General features: G+C 39.0%; 1 protein-coding gene across 4 annotated transcripts in view; it reads right to left on the bottom strand.

The window, feature by feature from the left end:
• Window positions 1-25,838, bottom strand: part of ZMAT4 (zinc finger matrin-type 4) — a 321,316-nt gene that overhangs the window by 114,818 nt on the left and 180,660 nt on the right. For all 4 annotated transcript variants that reach the window (XM_070598793.1, XM_070598796.1, XM_070598795.1 and 1 more), the window contains exon 5: window positions 7,608-7,835. In XM_070598793.1, coding sequence (XP_070454894.1) covers window positions 7,608-7,835 — 228 coding nt within the window. The remainder of the gene's footprint in view (window positions 1-7,607; window positions 7,836-25,838) is intronic.

Here is a 25,838-nt window from a genome sequence, read left to right as displayed (position 1 = left end):
AATAAATAAAATCAGAAGTGAAAGAGAAGTTACAACTGATACTACAGAAACACAAATGATCATCTGAGACCACTATGAACAATTATAAGCCAACTAATTGGACAACCTAGAAGAAATGAACAAATTCCTGGAAAAATAAATCTTCCAAGATTGAATCATTAAGAAACAGAAAATCCAAATATGCCAATTACTAGTAAGGAGATTGAATCAGTAATCAAAAACCTCCCAAAAAACAAAGTTCAGGACCAGACAGCTTCACTGGTGAATTCGACAAAACATTCATAGAAGATATAATATCTATCCTTCCCAAACTCTTCCAAAAAATTGAAGAGGAGGGAATGCTTCCAAACTCATTTTATGAGGCCAGCATTAACCTGATAACAAAACCAGCTGAGGACACTTCAAAAAAAGAAAATTACAGGCCAATATTTCTGATGAACATAGATGCAAAAATCCTCAACGAACTATTAGGAAATTGAATTCAACAATACATTAAAAGGATCATACACCATGATCAAGTGGTATATATTCCAGGGATGCAAGGATGGTTCAACACCTGCAAATCAATCAATGTGATATACCACATTAACAAAATAAAGGAAAAAAATTATATGATCATCTCAATAGACACAGAAAAAGCATTTGACAAAATTCAACATCCATTTATTATAAAAACTCTCAACAAATTGCATACAGAGGAAATGTACCTCAACATAGGAAAGGCTATAGATGACAACCACAGCTAATATCACACTCACAGTGAAAAGCTGAAATGAAAGCTTTTCCTCTAAGATCAGGAACAAGACAAGCATGTCCACTCTTGCCACTTTTATTCAACACAGTATTGCAGTCCTAGCTGGAGCAATTTGGCAAGACAAAGAAATAAAAGACATCTAAATTGGAAAGGAAGAAGTAAACCTGTCACTATTTGCAGATTAGATGATTTCGTAAATAGAAAACCCTAAGAACTCCACTAAAAAATTGTTGGAACTAACAAACAAAGTTGCAGGATACAAAATCAATATACAAAAATTGGTTGCATTCTATACACTAACAATGAAATATCAGAAAGAGAAATTAAGAAAGCAATCCCATTTTCAATTGCATCAAAAAGAGTAAAATACCTAGCAATAATAATAATAATCATCATCCAGGAAGTAAAAGACCTATACACTGAACTGTATAAGACATTGATGAAAGAAACTGAAGAAGACACAAATAAATGGAAAGATATTCCATGCTCCTGGATTGCAAGAATTAATATTGTTAAAATATCCATATTTCCGAAAGCAATCTACAGATTGAATGCAATCTCTATCAAAATTCTGATGTCATTTTTCACAGAAATAGAACAAACAATCCTAAAATTTGTATGGAACCAGAAAAGACCCCAAATAGCCAAAGCAATCTTGAGACAAAGGAACAAAGCTGGAGGCACAATGCTCCCTGATTTCAAACTATGTTACAAAGCTATAGTAATCAAAACAGTATGGTATTGGCATAAAAACAGACACACAGATCTATGGAACAGAATAAAGAAGCCAAAAATAAACCCATGCATATATGGTCAATTAATTCATGGCAAAGGAGGCAAAAATATACAATGGGGAAAGGATAGTTTCTTCAAAATATAGTGTTGGGAAAATTGGACAGCCACACAAAAAAGAATGAAAATAGACCACTATCTTATGCCATACACAAAAGTTAACTCGAAATGGATTAAGGACTTGAATCTGAGACCCAAAACCATAAACTCTTAGGATAAAAAGTAGGCAATAAGCTCCTTGATGCCAGTCTTCATCAGGATTTTTTTGGATTGATTCCAAAGGCAAAAATAAACAAGTAAGACTACATCAAACCAAAAAGCTTCTGCACAGCAAGGGGAAGTGTCAACAAAATGAAAAGGCGACCTAGTGAATGGGAGAGAATATTTGCAAATCATATATCCAATAAGGATTAACATCCAAAACATACGAAGAATCCCACAAATCAACCCGAAAAAAACAAACAATCTGATTTTTAAAAGGGCAGAGGATCTGAATAGACGTTTTTCCAAAGAAATACAGATAACCAACAGGCACATTAAAAGATGCTCAAAATCATTAATCATCAGGGAAATGCAAATCAAAACCACAATGAGATATCACCTCACACCTGTTAGAATGGCTATTACCAAACAGACAAGAAATAACAAGTGTTGGCAAGGATATGGAGAAAAATTAACCCTTGTGCACTGTTGGTGTGAACGCAAACTGGTGCAGGCACTATGGAAAACAGTATGGAGGTTTCTCAAAAAGTTAAATAATAGAACTACCATATGATCCAACAATCCTACTTCTGGGTATTTATCCAAAAAAATGAAAACACTAATTCAAAAAGAGATATGCATCCCTATGTTCATTGCAGCATTATATACAGTAGCCAAGATATGAAAACAACCTATGTGTCCATTGATGGATGAATGGATAAAGAAGGTGTGTATATACATATGTATATATACACAAGGGAATATCATTCAGTGTAAGAAAAAATGAAATCTTACCATTTGCAGCAACATGGATGGGCCTTGAGGGCATTATGCTAAGTGAAATAAGTCAGACAGAGGAAGATAAATACAGTATAATTTCACTTATGCTTGGAATCTAAGAAAACAAAACAAATGAGCAAACAGAACAAAACATATAGATACAGAGAACAGATTAGTGGTTGCCAGAGGCGATGGAGGTTGGGAGATGGGCAAAATGGGTAATTGAGATCAAGAGGTACAAACTTCCAGTAATAAAATAAATTAGTCACAAGGATGTAATGTACAGCATGGTGACTATAGTATAATAATACTGTATTGCATATTTGAAAGTTGCTAAGACTAAATCTTAAAAGTTCTCATCACAAGAAAAAACACTTGTGACTTTGTATAGCGATGAATGGTAATTAGATTTATTGTGATGATCATTTCACAGTATACAAATATAGAATCATTATATTGTACACCTGAAACTAACATAATGTTATATGTTAATTATACCTCAATTAAAAAAAGAAAAAAAATACTTGAGAATAAATTTAACAAATAACGGGTAAAACTTTTACACTGAAAACTACAGGACATTGCTAAAAGAAGTTAAAGAAACATAAATAAATAGAGAGATATAAGATGTTCATGGATTGGAAGACTCAATATTGTGAAGAATTTAAGTAAATTCCCCCCAAATTGATCTATAGATTGAATTCAATCCCATTCAACATTCCAAGTTTTCTACGTAGAGATCGACAAGCTGACTATAAAATTTATATAGAAATGCAAAGGATTTAGAACAAACAATCTTGAGAAAGAAGAACAAATCTGGAGAATTTGCACTACCTGATTTCAAGACTTCTGTAATGCTAAAAAAATCAATATAATGTATTACAGGCAGAAAGATCAACAACTAAATCCATGGAACACAACAGACTGCATAGAAATGGACTCACCCTTGATCAGTAGATTTTCAGCAAAGGTGCCAAGAAAATTCAATGAGGAAAAAAAATATTTTCAATAAGTTTTCTGTAACAATCAGGTGAATGTATGAAAACAAAATAAATTTCAACCCCTACCTCACACCATACACAAAAAGTAATTTGAAATACATCATAATCCTAGATGTAAAAGCTAAAATGATGAAACTTGTAGAAGAAAACATACAGGAATGTCTTTGAACATGGGTGCGGACAAAGATTTTTTAGATGGCACACAAAAGAGCAATGATCATAAAAGGAAAAGGAGATAAATTATACTTCCATAATTTAATATTTCTGCTCACCAGAATTTTTTTAAGAAAATGAAGAGTCAAGCGACGGAACAGGAGAAAAATATTCACAATGTATATATCTGACAAAGGATATGTGTCAATAATATAGGAAAACCTCCTAGCTACTACTAAAAAAAGATCAAAAAATCAAATTTTGAAAAAAGAGACAAAGATGAGACCAGATACTTCACAAAGGAAGATACACAGATGACCAATAAGCACACTGAAAAAGCACTTAACATGTTAGTTCACATGGAAACGCAAATTAAAGCCTGATGAAATACTCTCCCACACCCACTAGAATGGCCAAAATTCAAAGACTAACAGAAACAAATGCTGGTTAGGATATGGAACTAATATATATTGCTTTTGGGAATGCAAAATAATGCAACTATTTGGGGAAAAACGCTGGCAGTTTCTTATATAATTAAAAGTACACCCAACTTATGACCCAGCAATTCAATTCCTGGGTATTTACCAAGAGAAGTAAAACATATGTTGACCAAAAAAGAATGTTCATGAAATCTTTATTTAAAATAGCACCAAGAAAATCGAGAGGACAACAGATAAAGAAATTGTGGAATTTTTGTGCAGTAGAATACTACAGTGATTAAGTGCAAGCAGCTACTCTGCTTTATATGCAACAAATGGAGACATTTCAAAAACAGTATGTTACACAGGAGAAGCTAGACACACACAAAAAAATACTTTCTGCTCCCATTTATAGGAAATTTTAGAACAGGCAAAATTAATCTATGGTGAAAAGTTAAGAAAAGTGCTTCCTTGGAATGGGAGGTGAGGATTGAGTGGGAAAGTGCATAGAGGAATTATGTCATGAGGGAAAAATTATGTATCTTGATAGGAATGTGGATTACACAGATGTTCACCTTGTCAAAATTCATGGAACTATAACATTCAATATCTCAATTTCACAATACGTAAAATGTATATCATATTTAAAAATTAGAAGAAAAAAATCATAATTTCTTGTAAAAATTACATAATCATGATCCTCTTAGAAATGAAAATGATTGCCATGTTAAGAATGTACAATCTAGGTGATTTTTAAAATTTTTGCTTTCTCTGTTTATTCATCCATTCTGCGATTATTGTGTGCCTACTATGTGTCCATCACTGCTATAGTGTCTTGAACACAACAGTGAGCGAAAAAAGACATAGATGCCTGCTTTCAAGGTGCTAACAATCTACAGCAGGAATAGGGAGAAAAGACAGGAAAACCATAATTAATAAGTAAATGATGCAGTGTTTAAAAAGCTGAGGAGTGCTATAAAAGAGAGAAAGCCTCTGACACTGCCATATCGTGCTCCAGTTGCTTGATGCCATTTTTCAAAAACTTATGGATATGCCTGAATTTACTGATTAGCATTTCTGCCTTCATTAATTCATTGATAATGCATTAGAAGCATTACAGAAATAGGTGTGTGTGTTTTAAAAAGTGCTGGGTTGTCATCATTGCTTTATTCCTCCAGCTTTTGACATATTTGATGGCTGAATAAATATGTATCAAGATATCACCTGGGAAGGTGAAAAGGTTGGTTTCAAGGACATTACGTTCAACACTAATTGCATTTCATGTGCTACTGAGTCATAGACACATTGAGTTATCAAGTCAAAGAGCAGCCCTCTTTGTCTTCTGTGTAAAAGACAAGCTGCTCAAATGTTACAGAATTCAGACGCCTAAGTCATTTAGCTGTGCTTGTGCATAAAAGACGCACCACTGATAATTCAAAAAAGACGCGAAGAATGTGCTCTAGGAATAATTCTTTTATAAGTCATAATATCTGGCACAGAACATAAATAAAGCCCTATTTTTCTCCTTCAGTGCCCTGCCGTGAAGGAGTCACCGAGCCAACTTGTTATCTGCTAGTAACAGCGCGTTGGGGGTAAGCCTTCAGCTACGGAGAGATTCTTCCTGTATTTTTTAACAAGACATAGACTGAGAACACTAGAAATCCACAACAAAAAGCAATAGTACCGACAACTCAAAAGCCTCTTCAATGAGATTATTCAACATACAGAAATACTAAGCCCCATGTTGTTTTTCTACAGGTAGAAATCATACACAAAAATAAAGCGTTTTTGCTTGCTTTTATTTGTTGTTTTTAATTACTTATCTTGGAAAAATCAGACTCTAATCAAGTTCGATAGATGTACTAATGGACCTTGAGCCTTAAATCTATACTGTAGGATAGGATTGTTCCACAAGGTGTTCCTTTGCCAGCTACAGCTATCTACCTCTTTTCTTGAACATACAGCCGGCCCTCCTCACCTGTGGATTCCACATCTGCAGATTCAACCAACTGCAGATCGAAAGGCCTACAATGGTTGCATCCGTACCAAACATGTACGAACTTTTTTTCTTGTCATCATTCCCTAAACAATACAGTATAACCACTATTTGCACAGCACTTGCATTGCATTAGGTATTATAAGTAATCTAGAGATGATTTAAAGTACACAGAAGCTTGTGTGTTGGTTATATGCAAATACTACACCATTTTGTATAAAGGACTTGAGCATCCCTGGATGTTGGTATCCAAGGGATCCTGGAACTAATCCCCCACGGATACCAAAGGAGGACCATACATAATTCTGCTCACACGGAATGCCTTTTCACCTGCTAAAAGGCTGCTCACATTTCTAGTTACAACTCAGATCCCTTTCCTTGGTGAAGTCTTCCCCAACCAACACAATCGGAAGTGACCCGTCCCTCCTCTCAGCTCACACAGCATGATCTTCTGTCCCACTTATTTGGTCTAGAATTGTACTAGGTCATTTTCTGACTATAATTATCCCTCTCGGAGGCTCACAGCCTGGTTAGGATAATAAGAATTCCAGGCTCTACATACAGAACCCACTTTAAAGCCAAGTTGCATTCTCAAAATTGATTGGTAGATTTTGTAATTACAGCTATTATGAATAATGATTCCCTGGCCAGCCACTGAAGCTTATCTAACCCATACAACACCTGAAGTAGAGGTATCAACAGCACCCTTTGCAGAATTACTTTTCTGAGAAAATGCATTTTCTCAGAAAAATATAATATGTGATTTTGTCCTACTTCTGCATTGTCAACATCAGTTGATCAAAAATGTTTAGGTGATGAGAAAAGGCTTCAATGGCTGTTGATGATGAGATATTCTATTAAGCCCCACAAATTAGGGTGTCTTCCTAATGAATCCATGGGACTGATCCTCACCCTGTGGTTTCCAAGTTTTGGCTCAGCATCTTCTGTCAAATCTCACGCGAAATTCAAACACTGCGTGGTTTCTATCAATCAAGAAAATACCTGCCAAGGTAGGGGCGGGGAGCCTGGTGTAGACTATAGAGCGGGACACAGCACCATCTTACCTCCGTTTCCTAGATATTTCTATTAAAGGAGGTGGGGCTTGCTTTAAGCCGCTAAATACTCAATGTGTTGCTTTGTTTTGGCTATATTTATGAAAACACAAAAGTTTAAAATAAGATAATGCTACTTGGCCTTTTTAGCATCTTCTCTCATACTGCTCATCTTACAAAAGCATTCATCAGAGCTGTTTAAAGATAAAGCAGAAGGAAAAAGTCTGATTCATGGGTGGGTGGGTTTGATCTGAAAAACAGTCAATAAAATTACGAAAATAAACACTGAAACAACCGAGATTACAAAAATTAAGCTAGTTTTCTGTTCATCTCCTTTTTCTTCTATTCCTTTTGGATGAGCCTAGATGATTAAGAAGAAGAATCATGCCAATTGGTGGAAGCACAATCCTTTCTCTGAAAGGCCAGTTCCATGGCAGAAATTAGAAGAGTTTCTCTCACCTCTTAGTTCTCCTGTGTCCAGAGTCGTCCCCAGTTGTTCTAATAAAGCAACTCTCGCCGCATTCTTTTTGTGTTTCTTGCCATCGTAATGTTGCTGCGCCATCAGAGGATTATTAAACCAGGCTGCACAGAGCCCACAGTATCTGTCTGAATCTCTTCTTTGATAGGGAGACGTGACCACTGGCGCCGTGTCCACCCTCGGCGGCTTGAGTGAACTCAGGGGTGTTGCTGTGATGGGAAACAACCAGAGAGAACCACAGCCAGGTTAGTCCATGACTGAGTACCCTCGCCCTCAGATCTCAAGATGGAAGAGGCTCATGCTCATTCTACAGCTCAAAAATCCAAGAGCTGGAGAGCAGGAAAATGATCTTTGCCAGCCTTTGTTTTTGAAGTTGGGGTACAAGTGAAAATCCCTAATTTATTGAGATCAGAGTTTGCACATTGTTAAACTCAAATCTGATAGTTTAGGAACCGATACCTTACGAGGAAAGAAAGATTTTAAAAAATAAACTCTTGGAGGAGGGAGGGACATATTTATCAAATTGAAGCCAAAACTTGAAGTAAACATTGAACAATCATGACTTGAAAGATTCTGAATGAATGAATGAGACATTTGTGTGCTATAAATGGAAATAACCAACAAATAAAGGATTTGCCCAAGTGATAGAAACAGATCTTTCAGTGACATGGATTGTACCAACTGACAAAATCCTGCTAATTTTAGTCAGTTATTTCCATTTATTGTGATAGGTTATTTTCAACCTATAGCTGCTAAAATTGATGCTGAAAGTACAACATTTTTTTAAAAGACCAAAAGACGAACATTATAGAGCGGATGTTGCTGATCTAAACTGAAAAGGCATCATATCACTATTTTCACAGTGCCCATGCCCAGCTATTAATTTAACACATTCCACTGTGAGCTTACAGTTATTTATCGTCCAGAAAAGAGAGAACCTAACTTGAAGGAGTCTCCTAACAGAAAGTAAAAATAACTTTTGAATGCATTACAACATACAAGTTGCTTTCATCCTTACAATGATTCAGATTACTGTCCCATTTCTTAGTCGGTGGATTTCAGAGATGTCAAATGATTTACAGAAAGTGACATATTTAGTCAGATAAAGGCAAGACTCCAAACCAAATCCTTAATTTCTAAGGCAATGTTCCTTTCAATATGCCTAAGGACTCTTCATACTTTTTAATAACCAGAGGGATTTTTTTTTTTTTTTTTGCTGGACCTCAGTCACGTTTGTATTTTATATAGGATTTAATTTTTAAAAATTTCTGATCCCAATACTTTGGAGAAAAAAAGAAATCTGAATTCTCACATGGTCCATAAGTCATAATGCAACACAGCAGGGCCTTCTGTTTGGTTTTTGCCTCTGTGATGTGGAGGGCAGCTGACAAAACCATGAAAATTAGAGTCATTCCAAGGAGACGCCGGTACCTGGAACCTCAACAACAAGTTCAGGAACTACCTAACTCCGCAAGCTTTCAAGCAACTTTTGTGTGGGCTTTTATTTTTTAGATTAAGTAACTGATACAGAAGTAAATACTTGCTAAATGACATTTTAATTCAAAAAATGCTTGTATTGTGACAATATCTCAAGAAAGTCTTTTCCTCTCTACCCCGAGATTTCATCAGACAGGAAAGTTTTAGCCAGCATGGATGAAACCTAATGGTATATTTCTACAGGGCCTTAGAGAAATAACATGTCTCCTAAAAGCCTCATTGCTAGATTCAGTCACAAAGCACTATGTAAAATTAAAGCTCATACGTGGGCCACGCCATCCTAGCAGCCACCCAGTATCATTCTGTTGTGACTGAGAAATGCCAAAAAAAAAAAAAACTACAATAGGCAGTGAACCTGTATGTGAAAAGACTTCTATCCACTTTTCTGAAGGAAATTGGATCTTGCCTCCAAAGTTTCTTGCATTGTTATCAATTTCTGAAGACTTATAGCTGCCTAGTGTTTTCGGTGGCAATGGAAAATATACCAAATCTTGGCAACCTGAATGAACTTTGACGCTTGAAGCATAATTTACTTTTCTCTAAACTGGGCCCTAAAAGAACATTTCACAGTGGATTTTATCAATTGGTACTTTATATACCACATGCTGGCAGGAGTGATGCACAGTAGAATATTCACCAAATAAGATAATCTTATCTTGCGCATGAGAAAGTAGTTAGATGCTGCATCTGTATTGTAGCTTCTCCTCTTAAATAATTCTACTGCCCTGTGTGCTGTCTGAAAGTTTCTCTTATGCTTCTGTTTCCAACCGTCTTCACCAATCTCAACCCAGTTTACATTCCATACAAAGGCAAACAGACGAAGTAGCATGAGGGGGGAGCAGTAACAGATTTGAATCAAAGTCAGTAATCAAAGTTGGGCTGGACTCCACCACCAATGAGCTGCGTGACCTTTGGCAAATCTCTGGAGTCTCTGGTTTCCACAAGGTTAGAATTCAGGCTCACCATCTCTTTAAAACTCATAGTTTGGGGATGGAACAGATTGTAGAAGCTCCCTCTCTTTTTTGGCTTCAACTGGATGCCAAATAGCAAGGTACTATGGGAGGAGAGCAGTTTCCAGGTTATAAAGCTAAATCTGTGTGCGTGCATGGACCATAACACGCATGTTTCTTTGAAAAAAGTTTATTATTCTAATAAAATGCATACAAAGTAGGATAAAGATTATCCTTTGGTTTAAAAACATGTTTTTAACAAAACCCTTTAGTTGATGAATAGTTAATTTTTATTTTAATGTCATGCTTTATGTTTTCATTCTCACTGCAAATATATTTAGCTAAATACTGACTTCACCTCCCCTATGTACTACTTAAGACCAAGAGTTAATTCATCAAAATCAGTAGTTTTCAACCTTGGATGAATATTAGACTCACCAGGAGCTTTAAAAATCTCTATGTCCAGGCTGTTCCCCAGACCAATGAGATCAGAATCTTTTGCTAGAAGCCAGGCATCAGAATGCTTTTAACACTTCCCTCCCTCCCACCTGGATCCATATTTCCAAAGGACAGTCAATGTTGAGAACCACTGATCTAAACAGGGCCAGTTTTAGTTTGAAAATGACTGTAAAAGAAAGCCTTCCTAGATCTTCACATAAAAGAAAGTCAAACATTACATTCAACAACAATGAGGCAAATTTTTTCGTAGGCAATAACCAAAATGTCACATCTTTATCCGTGAAATGAAGAGGAATAATAATTACTTGGTATTTTCTTAAAACTCCAGTCGATTTTCCCATTTCACCAAGATATAAAAGAATTTCTAAAACAGCAGCTAATGTAATTAGCTACTCTTAGCTAATATCGTAAAAGTTTAACAGCAAATTCTGACTCCTTTCCCCATATAGAAACCCAAATGCACATTGAGCTGTTGAGATGTTGTGCCACCTACATTTGACTGACCCTGGCACCAGCCTGGTCTGCTGCTCTGTACCCTCTCTCTCCGCACAACAAACCCCTGTCCTGCAGGATGCTCCTCCAGCCCATCTGCTCTCGGAGGCCTTGACGACCTCAGCAAGAAGCAGTTCTCTCTCTTCTGAACTCACAGAGCACTTACTGACTGCATGACTCACTTGACATTTCTCTAAACCACCTTATAATATTAGTCATGTGTGTGCGCGCACGTGTGTGAGGAAAATTAAATCATAAACCTAATACTTTGACACTTGATACTTTTGTGTTTGCTCCCTACTCTAGCACATGTCCACAATGCCTTATTTCAATTCGGAAAAATTCAAAAATCTCTGAAATTCAAATTTTTCTTCATTATTCATTTGCCATCAAAACCTGACCTGAATTCACACAAGGCTATTTATAGTATTTACACATGTCAATTAGTGTAAACATTCCTACACATGGCGATAGGATTATTAATACCTTTGATCATGGAGTGCTGTCTCAGATCCACAGGAACATAATATATGGTACATGTATCTTATTACATATCAAAAACCCTGACATTTCTGATTTTCAAAATGCATTCGGCCCCACACATTTTGAATAAAAGATCATGGATCTGTAGCCAGCTCAGAGTAACTAAAAGAAATTCAAATTGTTCTGATGCTTGAGACAGTTGAAGCAAGCCAGTCTCCCAAACTTGATTTCTAAGGGTCACTTGACACTGGAATAATTTTCAATATCCTTTTATTGCCTCGCATAATGTTTGTCAAGGAGCAGTTTCCCAACAGCTATTTGCAGGTTGTTGGGTAAGCTGTCTTGAGTAACAGTCTCAAATAATATGTATCTCTGTCCTACATTTGTTTCTTCCTGGGAGAATAACCGCAGTTGATCTAAGGACAAAAATATTTCCAGAGCAGCCCCTGTGTCCTTCTCTTGGAACGTGTCCCCATTCTGTAAGGTGACCCTGTGTACAGTCAGACCCTCCGTGATGCCAGCACCATGCAGGGTGGCAGACACACGGTATATATCCCATGCCTTTTGCTGAATGAATGAATGAATGGATGCTCTTCACATGAGAAGTGAGTGAAGCACACTGGTAATCAAGAGTTTTCTTGTTTCTTCTAAATTGTGTAGCTAGCTGCTGTACTAGACAATATAAATACTAGCAAATAAATGACAAGATTCTGGCGGGGGGTGAAGGCTAAATTGTGGAAGGGCAACATGTCAAAGTGTAGACACACATCTCAGTCTCCATCTTTTTCTGGAATCAACTGGACATTTTGAAAGACAGTATTCTGTCCATTTGCTGGGGTGGCCTATTTCTATATGAGTCAGAGAGTGCAAATTATGCACATCATTCTGGAAATTTTACTTTCAAACAGGAAGCCATTTACTCTGATTCATTTATCACAGCATCCAAGTCCTCACTCCAAGCTTCCGGTATGGTACCAACCGTCATTGCAGTTTACCTGGGACTGAGAGGGCTCCCAGCACACAGGTCTTTCAGTGCTAAAACAGGGAAAGTCCTGGGCAAACTGGAATGAGTTGGTCACCCTGGCTTCTGGGGTCAGACTTGATTTAACATCACACTGGTAAAACAGGAATTCGTGAAAAGTTTGGAAATAATTTTTCAGGAGACTAGAGCAAGTACACTCGCAACCAAGCAGACAGGATCTGCCAATAGATCTCAAAGCATACTTATCAGACCGTGAATGGGGGTCCTCAGCCAGAGAAGGAGACCACACAGCCAGCTGGCAATGCTATTCTCACCCACCTGTCTGCCTTCTGGACCACGGCCACAGAGCGCCCTTCAGTTCCACATGTGGCGCTTCCACTGACATCTCCTTCTCTCTCTCCCTCTTTATTTTCTCCCTTCCTCCCTTTCTCCTTTGTCTCTCCTTCTTTCACTCATTCCTGATGCTTTCTAGGCTTTAGGATAACAAAAATAAGTCTGCTCTCACAAAGGATTTGGGGCTTTTGAAATAGTTCCAGAAATTTACTCATTTTAAAGTATATAGTTTTCTGACCTAAGGCATTCTTATCCATGATACTAATTCTTCCGAGTTATATCACATTGGGTAGTTTATTCTCTTATGTCTGTTCCATGTATTTTCTTATTTAAGTTATCCTAAAATCCTGTTTGACCAACGGGGCAGCTTCAAGTGGAGGGAGATAAATCAATCAGCAAAGGACCTTCTAATTAATAAGCAGCAAAGGAAATGGCAAAACCCAGGTCTTCTGACTCGAAGACCAGCACCATATTCCAATGCGGACTGTGTTCCCACAATGCCGAGGGAGTGACAGGCCAAATAAACACAGAGACTGACTCCAGAGTCAGAAGACGTTTCTCAGGCTCCCACGTCTGTTCCCAGTGGCGATTACTTGGAAATATGCACTTTCTCTAAAACAATTTTGCTGATTTCCAGTCCCGGTGTCAAACTGCCTTTCTTTTCTCTCTTTTTTTCCTACCCTAAATCAAATTAACGACAGCAGGAATTCTTCAGCAAGTATCACTGTTTTTTTTGCAAATGCAGTTGACAGTTAAATTTGACTGGCCCTTGCAGTGCCTGGCTGAGGAGGCAGCTGTCAGTGTAGATCGACAGCTCCGTCTCCAAACAGTCCAGCCTCTTTTACAGGTAAATGCCTCAGCTCAATGTCAACCGCTCAAAGTCGGGGCTCAAAATGTAGATTTCCTGGGGCCGGCCCGGCGGCGCAGCAGTTAAGTTCGCACGTCCTGCTTTGATGGCCGGGGTTTCAGCGGTGCAGGCCTACACAAGCTTGGCAAGCCAAGCTGTGGCAGGCGTTCCACATATCGAGTAGAGGAAGATGTGCACGGATATTAGCTCAGGGCCAGTCTTCCTCAGCAAGAAAGAGGAGGATTTGCGGCAGATGTTAACTCAGGGCTAATCTTCCCCTCCTCCAAAAAAAATGTGGATTTCCTTTGTGCTTCTCAAGGACAGAGGCCAGTGCTTCTTGTCTAGGTGGTAGATGCTCAATGAACATGTGATGAACAAATGAAGAAAAACACTAGTAAATATCAGTGAATATCAACTCGAGGGATTTTCATGTTTTAATAAATGGCTTATGATAGCTAAATTTTAAATCTTTGATGGTTTCATTAAACTTAATTTACAGGATTAAAAACAAGTTAAATGATCCTAACTGGGGACGGATTAAATAAATTGCAGACATCTACCCTCTGCAATGCCATGCAGCAACCAAATACATGTTTTCGAGAAAATATTTGGTGACCTGGAGAAATGTTCAGGAAACAATGAAAACTAAAAGATGTGGTTTACACATAGGATATAAACCAAATTACTTATTCTTAAATTATACATACACAAATAAAACTACATATAAAGACTAGAGGGCTATAAATCAGCATCTTGCCAATGGCAGTTTCTAAGTCGTGGATCATGGGCGATTTGTCCTATACTCACGGGTATACACTCCCTGATGCAGAGTGAAAACATTTTGATTTTACTACTTACATATAGGCCACATTTCATGCTAACTTATTCTAGTGCAAAGTCCAGAAAACACTGCTTTGGGGACTTGTGGTGGCACAACCAGGTCTTAAATTAAATCTCAGAAGATTTTATTTGAAGTGATTTATTTACTAATTTATTTTTGATTTGGGGGAAAATGGGTTGGGAAAAGCTGGCTCAGTCAGAATACGATGTAAAACCCCAGCTTCTCCTCTTTCTCCAATATGTCCAGGAAAAAGCTGTTTTCCCCCTGTACAGGAATCCCCGAATGGCTCTAATTATTTAGATAAAATGAAGTAGCTCTTTTCCTTCTCATATCATATATTTGGAAGTGAATTCTGCCATTGGAGGCCACAAGACACAAAAATCCATGTGCTGTTTCTTCTGTGCCATGAAGGAAATTAAAGAACATTACAAAATACCCCTAGTTCCAAAATATGTGCCATTAAACACTTCTTGAGAATAAACAAAGATGAGGATGACTTAGCAGAACCATCATTCCAATTCAATTTTGTAACAACACTCTAAGTGTAATCAGCCTATTAACGGACTTGCTTCCTCGCCCTCACTACATTCATATATCATCAGTCTTCATTAATATAGCATTCATAGATCATTGGTTTTCATTAATATAGAATAATTCCCTCTAGTTTCAGTCACTGATTAGGTTCTAAATATCTTAAGTATGACTGTTTTCTGCAGAATCTTAATCTTTGAAAATAAGCCATGAAATAGAATTTGAGAGGAGATAAGAGTCCCTTTATAACCTGCTCATGTTGTTTGACAAAAGCATCCTACCGCTCTGATGCTCCATGTTCTAGGCATTGAAAACAGGAGGACGGAATGTAAGTTCCCTGAGGACAGTCTCTTTATTTTGTCCGCTGATGTATCCCAACGGCCCAGAATTAGGCCTGGCACATCGTGTGTTAAATAAATATTCTTGTTGAAGGAGGAGAATAGTTTGTTCTCCATAAAGCTGTCTACGTAAGAGAATGATGGTTCCACTTTAGGACATTCTGCTAGGATGATATGAAGCATCCTCTCCATCCAGACTGATCTCAAAAACACTTTGCATTGTGGGTGTAACGTGTTCATGGCGTTCAGCCTTCAAACAGGATTCAGTTAAGGTGCTTTACTCTCTCTGAATTCAGTCAAACCTTTGTTTGTGGTCACAGTTCCCAAACTCTGTGCAGAGGCGCCCTGGGATGTTGCCAGGAACCTACAGGAGCCATAAGACATTTTACAATTCTGAGAAAAGCACAGTACATCTGTCAGACACTGCGGGAACCACTATCTCGAGGGAGTTTCCAGTTTCAACATTAGATGATACAATCCTTTCAATGAGTTTATCTTCCTATGAACTGGATTTTTGGAGGCCGCTGTGTACCTCCCATCATCCAGCCAATCAGTGAGGAACAGGAAACAAAGGTGACAAGGTCCAATCTAATTCTAAGATTTCAGAAGTTAAGCAGTGCCCAACAGTCAAAGGCATCCATTAGGAAGTGTGGTTATTTAAGAATGAAATACAAATGTTAAGTTTTATTTCAATATATGTGTGTTATTTTTTCAGATGGCCGGTAAGTTATTAGGACATAAATACTAAGTTGTTTGGACACTAAGAGTTACGACATCATCCTCCTATATTCTTTCCTTATTGCTTGGGCAAGAATCAATGCCCTGATAATTGGGCCCTGCTAGAAATGCCTTTCCTCATAAACCTCAGACAAGAGGTCAGTCCCAGGAGGGCAGAGTGGGCTTCCCTGACAGGCACTCATGGCCCACTGCCACCCCTGTCCTGGCCCCCAGCAGGCCCCATCCTGGGAGTAGTGAGCTGGAGGGCAGCACCCAGACCATAAGCAGCAGTGTGAGAGGGGGCAGGGGGACTGGGGAGCTGAAACCTGGGAACTGAGAGTAGCTCTTGTTCTTTTCATTCTGCCAGCATTCCCAGCTTCACCTAATCCATACTCCACGCCCAAGAATGAGTGTGATTTACTTAGCCAGCAGCATCAGCTATTCAAACAGAGAGCCAGCTTCCTGGATCATTTCTTATATCCTATGAATATTTATAGAGGATTCAAAGATGTGAAAAGTGATCAGTGCCAGAGCACAGTCAAGATAAAGTGCACGCTCAGTTTGGAGGAAGACACAGAAAGAGGGTGGCCTTTTGGCCTGGGCTGGAAGGAAGCTGACACTTTAGAAGTCATTTTAGGAAGTTAGCGTTGGTCCTGCGCCCTGGGTAGAACATGTGCATCTACGCTTCTCTCGTCCACCCTCAGCCAGCACGCCTCCCCCAGAAATGGATGTCCTGGTTTCTCCAGTCAACCTGTTTTGAGTTACCTTAAGCATATGTCCCTAAAAGTGACACTGGCCTTAATAACCCACAGTTTGCAAGTCACGAAAATTGCCTCTATTTTGCATACAAAGCTATGAATATTAGCTATGCATATATTTTGCATATATCTATTTGGATTTAATCTAGAAATAAAATGCTTTACCTTAACTGCCTCTTGGAAAGTGCTAAATCTGCAGGTTTGACACTATTCTGAGCCAGCTCTACAAAACCTCAAAGCAACTCTAGAACGTCCCGAAGATTATGAGAAAATCTCTCAGATTGTGAGAAAAATGGAGCCACTTTGCTTCATCATGTGAGGTCTCCCATCACTTGGACCAAGGGAATCGAGAGTCTCAAATGCTAAAGCAAGCAGGTTCTCGAGTCCCTGGAGTTTCCAGACCCTTGCCTCACACCACTCTTCTCACAGTGAGCAAGGAGGTTGGTGGGCAGAGGGTGACTAAACAAGGAAGACATTTTAGGCGAGATAAGACTCGGCAGAAAAATGTTAGAAGATCATTAGGTTAATTCAGTCTCCAGAGGAATAGAAGCCTACCCAGAGCCTGAATTATTTAGATGTATCATCCATAATCGTTAATTTAACTACTGCTTGACCACAAATTGCACACTTCAATGCCATGCAAATACAGCCAAAAGAGAATGCATGAGAGAGAATATAAATGATTTCTACTGAAGGATTTTTAGGACGAGGATGCCATTAACAACCAATGAGGGTGAAGCTGCTTAAAACTTGCTACTCCGAGTGCTCTCCACAGACAAGAGCATCAGCATCATCTGGCAATTTATTGGAGATGCAAATCTCAGGTCCAACCCTGGACTGCTGGATGAGAATCTATTTATAAGAGCTTCAGGTGACTCATATGCAAATTAAATTTGGAAAGCACTGAATTAGGGTTCAGTGGTTCTCCTCCCTGGCTGAGAGTTAAAATCACCTGAGGGTTAACATCTTAAACACATATGGACTTTAGGCCCCACCCAGGCCAATGAAATCAGAACCCCTTGGTGGGGGCTGGGCAATGGTAGGTTTAAAAGCTTTGCAAGTGCTTCTAGTGTGCAGCCAGGGTTGGGGATCTTCAGACCGGAGGGACATCATTTGGCAAGGGCCTCGCTTTCGCCTCAATCTTAGCAAGCATCTGTGTTCTCACGTTTCATAGATCCAACTATATGGGGTACACCGTGTTCCCCATCAGGCATACAGCACCACCCTAGTCTTCATGGAGCTTGAAATTGGGAATGGAAATATTTTTTTAACTAATTTCACAGAACTATTTTATTACGTTTCATTAATTCTACAGAAATCTATGTGCTTTCTACAAAAAAAAAATCATAAGAGGCAATAGGTAGAGAGAAAATAACATGGGTTTTAAAAGAAAATCAAACCACAACTCAGGATGGGGTTTTTAACTATATGGCTTCTTAAAATAAAATGTGGCTAGTGGTTCAATGTCATACGCTTGCTGTGAGGATTAAAAGTGCCTGTGAGTTCCCAAAGATCCTGGCCACAGAGAAAACTAAGACTGGAGCACGGATCTCCTAACTCCTACCCTGTGATTTTCCACTGTCCCACCCTGGCATCAGTTCTGCCAAACTGGTGCAGAGGCTGACCCAGAAAGACTGGGAATGTGGTGCGCAGGAGGCAAGGATGGCGCGTGGCAGGAGCAGGTCAGAAAAGCTCGCCTCCGGGTAGAGAGTCGCCCATGGAGCTGGTCATAAGTCTGCAGCTACCACAGCAAGCAGAATGTGCAGAACAATAGGGAGCACATGCAAGAGCCAGAGTGATGGATTAGGGAAGAAAGGTGTCTGAGTGATGGTTGAAGGATTAGGAATTACTTAGCCAGAAGTGGGGAAGCTGAAGTACAACTTAATAACTCTTGAGACACACAGAGGATTACGGAATTCCCTGGGACTGGCGGCCAGCTGTTTTACAAAGCTGCTAAAGAAGGGAACAGACTGAGCCTGGAACAGCAGGTCTTTAGAGGAGAGGTGGCTTAAGGGAGCTGATGCATAATGCTGACACGCTTCCTGCCCTGGGAGGGGTCACTGAGGGACGTTGTGGAATGTGAGCATGATTGATACCCAGAGGTGGAGGCAAGAGCATTTAAACCACACCAGATGATGGGACTTGGAATTAAGTGGAATTTTACTGGAAACAGAGACATGGATGAGAAGGTAACTCAAGATTCCATGAATTTCTAGATACACCTCATTCTTCATCCTCGTCTCTGGAGGAAAGATAACATCTTTTACAAAGTAAAATTCTTAAACATTAAATCATCAGGACTAATCAGACGTATAAACATCTTTCTTTCTGACTTATTTTGACTAAAAACAACCTCCTCTTTGTGTTAAGAAAAATCAACTAGAATGTTCACATATGTGCCACAGTTAGTTCTCGCCTCCCCTGCCCATGAGCATTCTTGATATGTTAGTTTTACTAACTAGAAATGGAAGGTCCAGGTGCTAACATTCATCTGTTCTGTTGACTGAAAAGCAAAATGAAGATGCTAACGATTAGCACTTTGCAATCAGGACAGAATTACAGTGAGAATCCATGAGTAGGTCTTTTACCCCAGTCTCCTGCGTCTCAGTTAAGTGACCTCAACAGGTGTCACAGATCAGCTGTCACCCCCTCCAACGACCGAGGGCTCTTGACTGCCACAGTCCTGTATCTTTCAATTTTGAGGACGGTGCTCGGGACTCCCCGATGCTGTCTTGGGCCAGTGTCACCAACAAGAATAGTTGCCTCCAGAAGGGATTGCCACGACTTAGCTGAGTCCTTTAATCTCACCTTGGCAATTCATCATACTTCAAGTGGCTAAAATCCTCTTGAAAGCCTTGGGTGGATTTACAATTAAAGCTGTAAACTAGTGTGTGCTCAACAGACACTTGAAGAAAGCCACTCAGCAGGAAATCCTACACAGGAGAAGCAGCTTCTGAAGGCTGAGAGCAGAGTAAGAGAACACGAAATTTCATCTTTGTGTTTTCAGACAGGTAAACTTGCTTAGTGTCTGTGTCACACGATAATTTATAGAGCAGAATAACCTATCGAGAAATTAATTGCATTGATTTTCTATAGACTCATTGGGTAAAATGAGAGGTGTTTTCCATTGCATTCCAAGCTGAGAGCTGAGCCTTGAAGTCTGTTTTTTCCTACTTCCAGGAGAGAATGGACAAATGCATTTATTCTGGGCTGTCTGAGAGGCAAAGGGATCTGGCTGTCAAAGAGGGACATGGCTGATGTCAGGAAAGTAATTGGCTTCTTAGGGACTAGGGAAAAAGAGGGTTGCAATCATGGATAGAGACCCAGGCACCTTAAAAATAGTGTGTCCAAGGTGGCAGGACCGCCCCCAGGAATGTCCGCATGGGGCCTTGGCCTTTTCTTCTATAGCCTAGCTTGGAACGGAGGCGATGAAACCATGAGTGGATGTCACTGACCTGAAGGAATGTGTCAGCCTGCATAGGGAGATGGGTGAGTGAGACCCACTTCTGAGGCAGCCCTGGGAGGCCCAGCACGCGACAGCATCCTGGGTGATCACAAAGGAGCCAGAGCCCACAGACTGGGATACTTCTTTGAGGAAACCCACATGCCTCTAGGCCCCTGTGTGGCCCTAAAGAGGGAGAGGGTACCCCAGAGAATGACTGAGACAGGGCTTCTAATCAATCTTCAGGGCTAGAGGACAGAAGTAATTTAAATTGATTTAAAAAATGTAAAAATATGATATTTATTGCACTCAAGTGCTATCCAGTAATTCACATTTATTGCATCTGATTATTAAAGAAACCAAACTGAGTGGTAAGCAAGACTTTTGAGGCTGATGTTTAAAATATATAGATATTTCAAAGGCTGAGAATACACTTTGGGACATTTACTATCAATTATTGCAGGTGGAATGCTTATTTTTCAAATGCCTTCTCAATTGCATAGACTAGACAGTTTTAGGGTTCTTATCTTTAATAAATGCTGTAAGAGTTGTTGCTAGAAAATCTCTCAGTCATGGTTTTCTCTGAATAGTAATGCATTCTGTGAATGGATTCCAAGTCCTGACCACATCTCCTATGGATAGTTTCAGAGTAAGCACAGGAAATTGATTACTTTATTGTTCTATTATATTCCTTCATAAAAATGTGCTAAAGAGTACTTTCTGGAATAACGGTATAAACACATCATAAAAGCTGCTGAGGAGGCTGGCTCCATGGCACAGTGGTTAAAGTTCCAGGCGCTCCATTTCGGCAGCCTGGGGTTTGTGGGTTCAGATCCCAGGTGCAGACCTACTCCACTCATCAGCCATGCTGTGGAGGCATCCCAGGTACAAAGTAGAGGAAGCCTGGCAAAGATGTTAGCTCAAGGCTAATCTTCCTCAAGCAAAAAAAAAAAAAAGGAGGATTGGCAACAGATGTTAGCACAGTGAAATCTTCCTCACAAAAAAAAAAAAAAAAGTTGCTGAAATCAACTGTCTTATATCACTATTTGATCACCCAAAAAAGAAAAGTGAGTTTGAAGGATCTGAAAGGATTTGTGAAAATCACCTAGGCAGTAGCCTCATTGCTGAAATCTTTAATTCTATCCAGTCATTGATCCTTTGATTTACTGGTTATCAAATATCAAACAAAAAGACAGCAGCCTTAACCTGACCATTGTTCCAAGCCTCTTATGATCCTGTGTACAAAAGAAGCAGCCAGAAGAACTTAGCTCACCTGACACTGCTAATTCATTTAAACCCTATTCACTGTAGGGGAGTCAGCAGCCTGATTCGTGTGGTTTCCCACAGCATGACACCATGGAACGATTTCTACAAGAGAGGAGAAGCCTCTTCGCCATCAAAGACTGGTTATCACCTTGGGCAAGTGACTTCACCTCTCTGGGCCTAAGTCTCATCATTGGGAAAATAAGATGATTGAAATGATGTTTGCTAAGCACCTTCAAGCTCAGAAATTCTATGAATCTATAACTTGTATTTATAAGACATCATTGGAACAAATGCATTGATCTAGAGACTGTGCCTTAGAACATGCTAGCTTTCCTAATTTAAAAGAAAATGCATTGCTGTGAAGATCTGCCTGTTTGACAAACTATTGTTTGCATCTGTTAAAACAAGTATCTACACAGGTTATGCCAGGCAAACCAAACAACCTGTCAGGTGATAGGACTGCCACGGTGTATAAAATCTTATATGCAAATATGAGGTGCTGACTGAACCTGGAGTGCATACATTATTCAAAATTTGAATTTATGTAACTTTCAAAAAGATCTAGAATACCCTGATCTTTATTCATTCAACAGAGAACTCAAAGAAGCAATTCTGTGTCTGGCAAAGAAATTTACGGAAAAATTCTGAAGCTCCGTCTCTCCCTTTTCAACAGGAAATAAGGAAAGAAAGAAGAGAACCAACAGGATTTCAGAAGAGCAATACAGGATAAACACACTTACACACAAGACAAGCAGAGTGAACGAGATCATTGCTTATCTGTTCCTTTTCCCACCTTGTTCATTGTTCCCTCAAATGAGAAATACTCGATTTAAGGTTTAGAAATATCTGTCATTGTTGCTTACAATCATCTGAATGAAAGCCTTGGAGTTTGAATTGTGCTGTTCATTAGGTGAGTGAAAATCTGTCGATCCTCATGAAGCATTATTTATCACCACCTAGAGATCGAGGAAAGGTCCTAACACCTGCGATTCGGTCCCAGCTTCAAGTCCCACTTATGTATATTACTAGGTAAGACCAGGCAAGTCACTTTACCCTCAGTCTCAGTTTCCTCATCAGGAAAACGGAGACAATAATACTTTATACTTCGTGCTTTTTAACAAAGATTAAATGAAACAATGAATGCGATGTTCTGATGTAATATCTTTACAATTATCATTTGTGGTCATAATTTGATCATCAAGTTAGATTCTGCCTTCTCAACTACAGTTTTGTCACACTGAGAATCTTTAAAATATTATGTATTTTTCTTTCATTGTGAGAGATGAACAGACTTCTCGAAACTTATTTTTTATAAATGTAATGAATATGACTTTTGTTACGGTCAATTCCTACTTACAGTAGTTACATTCTTTACAAAGTCTCCGAGAACACAAAAACCTTTGCTTCTTGGGGAAATCCAGGGTTAGGTTCTGTGAGCCTGTGGCTACAACATTTTGATTAACTGACCAATATAGAGCCTTGTTTTATGTGTCCTTCCGTTTAAAGACACCTTAGGTAATATACATTTTTGGTTCACTGACATTTAACTCAAAGCCAACAGCACTATAACTCGTGCCTGAGCGAAGCCTATCTAAACACCTGTATTTTCCCTGTAAGGCACATCGCCGCCTTCGTCCTCTTAGGACCACCAGACAACGCTTCAGCACTACCCCGGGGGATGCATTTTAAATAGCAAAATCCTCAACAAAAAACACAAAAATGAGAAAAATCTGGCACTAAACAGATTGCAGTGTGAGAGCTGAAACAAGAAGGCAGTGTTGCCTTGTCAGCCTCAGCTGAGAACATCTGCATGGGACAACTCAAATTCCCCACCACTTTGCACACATCTGCAAATGATGGTGAAGTGCCATGAGTATTGGTTTTGTGATTACAAATCAATTTTCGTGAGTAGGCGAATTCACAAATACAGAATCTGCAAATAATGAGGATTGACTATGTGTGTGCGTGTGTATACCCATATGTATTTACGTACAATAATATACTCATTCAAAACTTAATCGTGTGGCAGGTGCTGTTTTAAGCATTTTACATATATCTTCTCCTTTATTATAATAGTCTATAATGTAAGTATTACCATCATTTTACCAATGTGAAATTGAGGACTGAAAATAACTCGTAAGAAGTTCACACAAGTATAACCAGAATTTAAAACTTGGTCTGACTTCAGAGGCTATGTTTGTACTCTATATTATTCTATACTTCATCAAATTTACCAGGAGAAAAGGAGTTTTGGTGTTTTTTTTAAATTAAGCAAGTGGACAAGCATTCCATTTCCTATAAAATTGGAAAACCACTGCCTTTGATCATCATATGTAACTGAAATTTAAATAACCAAGGTATTTGAAAATAAAACTATAGATATTTAAACGTCTCTCATTATTCTAATGTATGCTTCCAATTTTCAGTCGTCCAACAAAAGTTTATTAAATGCCTACTATGTGCCAGGAAATGTTCCCTATGCAGTCACCGGCAGAGCTGTAAGGCTGTGATGTCTCTGAATCACGCATCAGAACTGCTCTCTATCAATCTTCCAGCGTTGTTAAGACAGACACGCCACTACAGCAACTTAAACTCTTAAGGGTCAAAAATGACAGAAAGGTTACGCTGAATTTGATGCCATTAACTGTCAAGCCAGTGATGTCTGGGAATTATATAAAAGAGAGTGCTCAATATCCATTTTTGCTAAGAATGATAGATGTACTCATAAAAGCTTATATGCGAAACAGTAACTTTAAGGGACAATGTATCAACCAGGATTGAATAGGCTCTCATGTAGTAACAAACAACCCCAAAGTATCACAATAAAGGCATCTTTCCTGTTCTTGCAAAGTCTAATGTGGGTTGAATGGCCCTCCTCTGTCTTGCAGCCTGGTCTTAAAGTAATGCACATTATATCTACTCACAATCAATTGAACGACGGGAATGTAGAAAGCAAGTGGGTTTTGGATGAGAAATGTCTCTGCCACAAACACAAATGAATTTTCTTGTTAATCATAAATATAATATCTAACCATTTAGATTATAGGCAATCTTAAATTTCACTTTGATTAATGGTAGACAATGGGTAATATCTGGAATTTAAAACTTTTTTTCTACGCTTCAAATTTCTCCCAAATAATTCATAGTCTCTTCAAAGACAATTTTTTTTTCAAAAACAATTTTTTAAGAACAGTTAAATGATATTTTCTTTTAGGATTTTATTCAAGATTTTGAGTAAGAACCTAGTCTCATTCTTATTCCAATTATCTTGTTTGTCTGGGTTTACTGTAAAGAAAAAGGAAAAATCACTAGCTAGCAAGCACATTATTGGGGCCTGTGGCCTTTGTCAGTTGCTATCAGTTAAGTGACAATGACTGGTATATTGTGTTGAATAGTGTCCCCCCAAAATTCATACCCACTCAGAATTTCAAAATGTGAGCTTATTTAGAAATAGGGTTTAGGCAGACATAATTAGTTAAGCTAAACTGAGATTATACTGGATTAGGCTGGGCCCTAAATCCAGTAACTGACATCTTTACGGGAAGAGGAGAGGATACATAGACACACAGGGAAGAAGGTCACGTGACAATGGAAGCAGAGATCAGAGTGATACAGCTACAACACCAAGGCATCCAGGGACCCACCAGAGGGCAGGAAGAGGCAAGGCAGGATTCTTCCCAGAAGCTTCAGAGGGGGCACCACCCTCCCCACGCCTTGATCTCAGACTTCTAGCCTCCAGAACCACGAGAGGATAAATTTCTATTCTTTCAAACCACTTAGTTTATGAGAATTTGCTGTGGTAGCCCTGGGAAACTAATTCAGATTAGATCACAGATTTCAAATAAGAATTTAAAATCAGGAGGTATAAGCCTATAAAGGTTTTGGCAAAATCTGGTTATAAGTTTATCTCTTTAATTATCATAAATCTCTTTGAATTTTAGATCTAATGGAGACAATTACTATTATTCAAGTCTCCTAGCTTCTCTGGAGAACTTCCTTGTTCTTAACAAGGGGCGGCCACTGGGTTCCCCTCATTCTCTATTCTCCAGGTTCCTCCCCAAGGCACATCTCTCTAAGGTTCCTCTCTCTCAGTCATATCCTATCCACCAAACCCCACCCTGGTGCCTCCCCAGCTTCTCAAAGCGGTATGCCCTGGGAGAGTGCTGTCATCCTATACAAAAACCAAAACTCTGCCCTGCTCTTCCTTCTCTCCCTCGAGATCATTTATTATCTAGATCAGAGTCTGCAAACCTTTTATGTCGAGGACCACGTAGCA

The sequence above is a fragment of the Equus przewalskii genome, chromosome 28, assembly GCF_037783145.1.
Source record: "Equus przewalskii isolate Varuska chromosome 28, EquPr2, whole genome shotgun sequence".
NCBI classification, from domain to species: Eukaryota; Metazoa; Chordata; class Mammalia; order Perissodactyla; family Equidae; genus Equus; species Equus przewalskii.
The sequence above is the reverse complement of the archived record's forward strand: the minus strand, read 5'-3'. Positions and strand labels throughout refer to the sequence as shown.